The following is a 6,929-nucleotide window of genomic DNA, read 5'->3' as shown; positions in this document are numbered from 1 at the left end:
AAAAAAAAAAAAAAAAAAAGCAAACTTTAGCAAACTCTGGGACCTGGTGAGCAGGATCACTGAGAAAACAAGTCTGAGAGGAAAAGGAGTTCAGGAGAACTGGCCATACTTTAAGGAGGCTCTCTTAAAGAGGTGCAGGAGCAAGGAGGCACAGGAGCAAGCTATCCTGATGTGGTGGAAGAATGGGAAGTGCAACAGGAAATCAGCCTGGCTAGAGGCTCTTCAAGGAGCTGAAATTCAAAAAGAGAATTCTATAAGAAGAGGTAAATTGGTCATAGTACTAGGAAAGAATATAAGAGTATTTTACTGGCGTGCAGGGAGAAAATAAGGAACACCAAGGCACAATTTGAGATGCACCTGGCAAGGCACACAAAAAGCAATAAAAAGGGGTTCTACAGATATGCCAAAAGTAAGAGGAAGACCAGAGATTTCATAGGTCTTTTATGGAATGAGGAGGAGAATCTGGTCACAGACAATGCAGAGAAGGCTAAAGTATTTTAGGGCATTTTACACGTGTGCTGCTGTGGGCAGATAGTTGGCGGAGGGCTTGCTTTAATTATAGTGACTCTCAGGAGCTGCTGTAATTAAAGCACCCACAGTGTCTCATGTATTCAGCATCCCACACTTCAAAATGGCAATGGGAATACTTTAACTAAAGTTCGATCAATCAATTAATCAGGTCTGCTCTGATGCATGCTAATTAGCATGCATCAGAGCAAGCATTGGGCATGTGTATAGGTGCCCTTAATGCCTTTTTTACTTCAATTTTCACAAATGGGGTAGTGACGCATTAGCAAGAGAAAGGGAAAGAGACAAACAGCCAAAAGTAATTGCAAAACACGTTAGGGATTACTTAGAGAAACTAGCTTCTCTCAAGTCAGATGGCATTGCATTAGGTCCCTTCCAGCCCTACTTTTCTATTACCATATTACCTTTGCATATTTCTTCTGTGCATGTGTTTACAAGTTATGTTCATATCTACCAAGAGTGGCAGCGTTTGTTTGTCTCACAGATCTGCAAAGGAGGAAAATACCGGTCTAAAATAAAGATTAAAATATTAGTTAAACACAACTGCTAATTGTCTAGAACCACTGTGCAGAAAATCTGTGCTTTTAAGACTTGCATTGTCTTGTATAATTATACAGCAAATTTTAAATACTGTGCAGAATACCACAGGGTTTTTAGGACACAGAATTTAACTCTCTGGATTCTGTTCTTTAGACTGTCACTAGAAATTTATGTTCATGCATCATCAGTTTAAAAAAGAAACTGGTCAGGATTTACCTGCATCCTTGGAACTTTCCCTGGCTATACAACTTTAGCTCACTTAGTTTGTCTTTTTTCTGTTTTGGTTGTTATTCATTATACATGTGAAAAAGCAAGGAAGATATCAGCAAATTGCTTTTTCTAGAATCCATTACCAATATTTGTTTTAAAGAATCTTTGCTTTACCCCTAAATAGAATTTGTAATGAGTACTTCATTCATCTCCCTTTGTGCTAGATTTTACAAGTGTAAACTGAGGTGCATCATACAATGTCCAGGGAAGCCTTGAAAAGTGATAGGACTTTGCGGACCAGCGCAACATCAAATGTATAGGAATTATATGTAGATATATAGCCCTAGGGAATGATGGAGGTTATAGAAGGCATTACATCCTTGTCAATAGTGATTGGAGTATGTAAATATATCAGCTAGGGATGTGGTGATGCAATCCATTTACTGCCCTTTTCCAGCATAATTCCTGAAGCAAACCAACTGGGAGTACCCATCTCCTCATCTTCTCCTCCCCCAAGATAGAATCTCTCTCCAAAATATGTAGCAAGTCACTTTGGCTCAATAATTATCTTTACATCTCTTTTTGGGTCAAGTTACATGACTTTCACTAATAAAGTGCCTTCATTCATGTCATTGTGTTTAAACGCTTAATACTAACCACTTGCTAGCAGAGTGAAACGTGAAAGTAATTAGAATTGTCTAAAACAATTCTTCTAAAACATAATATTCCAGAAAACTGAGCAAGAAGTCTGTTTATATACTCTTCCCAGAATGGACTTACCGCGTTTACCTGAATCCAAGATGACTTCAGATGTAAGACAGGCCCCCCAAAAATTGATTCTGTGCTTGGAAAATGATAAATTTGTTATGATTTTCTATGTATGTAATCAAAGTATTTGAGCATGATCTTAAATTTGCACCCACTTCCCCACCACCACTTTCACAGGGCAAATAGCAGCAAGAGAGCAAGCAGTAGGGAGACAAATGGCTATGGCAGGGGCAGGCAGCCTCTCCTGGCTTCTGGCCTCCATGTACTTTGCCCTCCTTGCAACTCCCACAGCTACTTGCCCCCACCACAGCTTGTCACCCCTGTTGCTTGCCATTCAACAGTGCCTGGCCTTCCAGGCCTTGACCACTTCACGCTGTACTGAGAGGTGCCTCTGTGCTGGGTCTCAAGCTGCAATGTCTTGCCAGTCCCTGGCTCCCCCCTGGTCCCGAGTTGCTCTTTGGCTCTGTGCTGGGTCTCATGCTGCTTCCTGGTTCCAACTTATGTCCCATGTTCTCTCTGTCTCTGTGTGAGAGGCTTCACAACTCTCTGGCTGTCCTCTGGGTCTCACACTAGGTCCTGGTTCTGTTCTGGGTCTCACTGCTTAATGGATTCCTCCCACCTCTTCCAGCTGTAGGCACTGTATTTTTACTTAATACTCAATTCTAAGCTGAGGCTTCCTTTTTTCATATGTGGAATAGGGAAGAAAATCCTTGTCTTGGAGTTGAGTAAAGATAGTAAGTGCCTCTTTGGCAGAATAAGTGTCAATAATAATCCTATATGGAAGAAAGGGAGCTTTATTCCACCAGTTATTTCCAAACAATAATTTTCTTTTTATAGGATCTACAAGATGCTAAGTGCTTCCTACTAGCTGTTGAGAGCTTTTAATTACCATTGACTTCAGAGGGAGTTGAGGGAACTGAGCTCTTTAGAGAGACGCCCATAATGTTTTCTCCTCTGCTTCTGAGCATCTCTATATATCTAACTTCTTAGCCAGGGACACAACCAGTATGTGTACTGGATAGTTGCCATAAGTAGCTTTCTGATGTTGACATCATACATCTTAGGCTACACTTTCCCACTAGAAAGACACAACCAACTAGAAGACACAACCTTCAAAATGTTGTCTTCCATTTCAGTTGAATAGTAAGGATATAAAATACAATTATATCTGCACTGGCTGGTGATTTTTTTTTTTCCGTTGTTAAAATAAGTAAACCTCTTGAATCTTAATCAAACCTCCGGATTCTTTCCTTGTTGTTATTCCTGTTAGACTTTTTCCCCTCATCTGAAACCAATACAGAAGTCATACTTTGCTCTAGTTTGTGGAACTCATCAATTTTCCAGACTTTCCATTTCATGCTAGTTGCATTTTATTAAGATCTCTTTGCACAAAAAATGAGTGCCAGCTGTACAATGTCTTAAGGGATCTAAACTGTTGTTATAATATCTCAGAACTCTTGAGACATTTCATTTCTACCAGAAGCTTTTTGAAGAACTGTGGCTAAGTATTTAAACACTTTTCAATGTTTATATTAGGGGTGCACTATAAATTTTTGGCTGATATTAATGTCTGATTATTAACCAGCCATATCGGTTGATACCAATCCAATAGCCAATATGCAGTCCGGCAGCTTGGAGAGCAGTGTCTGGCCAATAAGTCTGTGGTGGTGAAGGATTGTGGGGGAGAGAAGGAGCATTGGGGCCCAGATCAAGGCCCTCATGGTGATGGAGGGAGTGGGGCAGGGGCACTTGTTGTTTTGGTTTGGTTTGGTTTGGTTTGGTTTTTTTCTGTGTTTGCTTGGTTGGCTTGGTTTTGGACCTGGTGTTATCTACAGTATATTAGAGTGATTCTGGACTATTCTAACTATTATACTTCCAAGTAGCCTTTCATATATTTTGCCTGCTTTTCTCTTTGGATATTGAATTTTCCAATTGTTTGTGTACGCATATCGGGAAATAAAAAATCTTTAACCGGGGCTGCTATTCATCAGCCTTTTTATGTAAATATCTGGTTTGATATCAAATATATCAGGTTGAAAATTGGAATTGGAAAGAGTTTACTAATACCAGCTATTTAAAAAATTTCAAGGATTTTCTTGCAAATTACAATGAAAAAGAATAATTTTGTGACAATTGTACCTATTTAAAATGTAATTTTACAAAATGTAATTAGTAATTAGTGTCCTGGAGGCATTCAATAAACTTTGATTTTAACTGGATATCAAAATATTTAGGCAACCAAAATCATTAGTCTGTTTTGAAAATCTCAGTTTTACTAAGTCTAAGAGAAAATATTCATTATTCATACTTCTAAGACTTTGAGAAAATCAAATACTTTTTTAATCATACTAAATTTCTTAATTGATAATATGGGACCAAATTAGCAATGAGTTTTCAATTTGGCCTGTAAAATTTTGCATACAGTCCTGCAGGAACAGATTTTTGCATGCACAAAGCAGAGTTGGACATCTAACTACTCAGATGTTGGTATTTAATGGAGATGCATGCAAGATTGTAGGAGTCGTGGATGTTATTCAGATTTGAAAACATTCTTGGCTCATTCATTCATCTTAACTAACACACCTTTTTGTTCATTGCAAGATCACTAGAAAGTCTGAGAGAGACAGCAAAGCAACTAGCCTAACTAAGAAAGAGCACTTTTTTACATCATTTTACTCATGGTATAATAGATTACATTTGCATCATTTTACTCATGGTATAATAGAAATTATTTTCATGTGTGGAATATATACTCATCCTGAATGACAACAGAAGCTAGTGCAAATGTATTTAATCAATATGAGCAGTAACCCTTTTAGTGCCAGCTCTCAATATACCATCTTGCAGTGTGAGACAATTATAGCATGTTTGAAGTACCAGTGTTCTATTAAAATGTGAACACTTCAAAAGCATGATGTCCCTTGAACATTTTGCACCAATTAAGTGGCTAAGAATACTAACTGAAATTCCTACTCACCAGTACTCACATCTGAGACAATGCCAGAAATAGCTGCATTATCACGAGTTTCTTATTTTATGGCAAGATGCCTATGCTTTTCCTTTTTTTACATAAAGATGAAATCTCAATTTAAATTTACACATCTCACTGTCAAAGTTACACATTCACATGGTTCTTAGAGCCATGTTTTATGTTATGCTTAAGATGTGTTAACTGCAATTACAATGTTAGTATCTTTATGTTCAAACAGTAAAATACATGCTAAGTGTGATCATATTGTAACACAGTTATGACTTTTTGTGGAGGGAATATCTCTAGATCATATTAAGTAACACTTGTTCAGCTATTGTTAGACTGCTCCAGGGAGACAATACAGATCCAAGACTCCAGTGAGGTGCCAGGGTTGGGACTGACAACTGATTGTTGGTTCCAGCACAGCACTGGAGGTGGTTTGAGGCTGCTAGCAGCAGACTCAGCTTGCCCACAGATCAGCAGGTGCTAATCCAGTGGCAGGAGCCCTCTCCCAGGCTTGGTTCCCCATGCCTCTCTCCACCTGCTGTCTGTGGCAGAAACCCAGCTTGCCCCATCATGTCTAAGGCAGGTGTTCCTGGACTGGGTAGTACTGGGCATGCACAGGGGAGGGCATGAGCTTCAGCTGTGGGGGTTGCACATGCTCACAAGCAGTCATTCATGCTGTGTCAGGGGTGGGGGAGCATAGCTGTCTCCAGACCTGCCCAGAGTGGACTGAGATTGTAGTAAGCATTACCATGTGACTACTCAGAGCACATTCAAACTTTCAATATGTCACAGTAATGCTTATTACAATCTCAGATAAATCATGTGTTAAATGTCCCATGCAATGAGGCCCTTAGAATATCTCTCTCTTCACTAGTAGAAGTAGCCATGCAGAGGCTGAAAATGCCATACATTTAACTGTGAACACTGTGATAACATTTCTAACAGGAGGATGAGCTCTTAAATTTTTGCCCAAGTGTTATAAAAAGTCCTCAGATTATATTTTCCTTCTGCTCTCTTTTCAATCTGATACTAGGATGTGTGACACAGGAGAAGGGCTGTTCACATTTCAGACAAGGGAAGGTGAGATGATATACCAGAAAGTCCATTCTGCAACACTGGCGATAGCAGAGCAACATGAAAGACTAATGATGGAAATGGAGCAAAAAGCACGGGTAAGATTTTAGAATAAAATAATTTCACTCATGATGAGAAACAATGACCAATGGATTTCGATGATCACCAGACCATAATTTCAGATAGGTAAGCCACAGTGCTAAGGTCACCTGTTTGGGCCATACCCCTTAATCTCACATCCTGCAACTTTATTTTGTATAGTTTCATTGTCATTAGGATGTACTAACCCATGTACCTTTTGATGGTGTCTCTCTCTGGATCAGTGTGTACCTTTTTGTGTTAGGGTCCTAAACAGTTGAGTCTTGTGAACAATTGTGTAGCTCCATGAGTTAAAGACTTAGGGTATGTACACATGCCGGGAGCGGGCAATTATTTCAAGTGGAGGACTGCTTACAGAGTTTTGGGAAGCTGTTGTGGACTGCATGGGTAGGCCCACACCTTGACAGGTGCTCCATCCTCCAGTCACCATGTTGTGACCAGAAGTCGTGCCCCCTAACCCCTGACCTTTGCCACCAGAAGTCCCTTCCCTTGCCATTGAAAATACTCCTTTCAGCAAGTGATTTTGCCATCTCGGGACCAGAACAATACCAAATTATATTCTAAATATTATGTTAGAATATTATTACCCAAATTTTATTCAAACATCTACAACATACAATAATTTGATTTCAAAAAATATTTTTGTCCTGATTTTCATGTGTTTGTGTAGTGTACATAGAGGTGTTTGTATAATAGATTAAAATGAAGTCTTGTATATTGTGGGTGGGGTGGG

The 6,929-nt window shown here is 39.3% G+C and overlaps 1 protein-coding gene across 1 annotated transcript in view; it reads left to right on the top strand.

Moving 5' to 3' along the window:
• DOK6 (docking protein 6) overlaps positions 1-6,929 on the top strand; it is a 473,746-nt gene that overhangs the window by 337,566 nt on the left and 129,251 nt on the right. Inside the window, exon 6 of the mRNA XM_019545244.1 lies at positions 6,057-6,195. Coding sequence (XP_019400789.1) covers positions 6,057-6,195 — 139 coding nt within the window. The remainder of the gene's footprint in view (positions 1-6,056; positions 6,196-6,929) is intronic.

Source organism: Crocodylus porosus, unplaced genomic scaffold (assembly GCF_001723895.1).
Source record: "Crocodylus porosus isolate Cpor-Errol unplaced genomic scaffold, CroPor_comp1, whole genome shotgun sequence".
NCBI classification, from domain to species: domain Eukaryota; kingdom Metazoa; phylum Chordata; order Crocodylia; family Crocodylidae; genus Crocodylus; species Crocodylus porosus.
The sequence above is the reverse complement of the archived record's forward strand: the minus strand, read 5'-3'. Positions and strand labels throughout refer to the sequence as shown.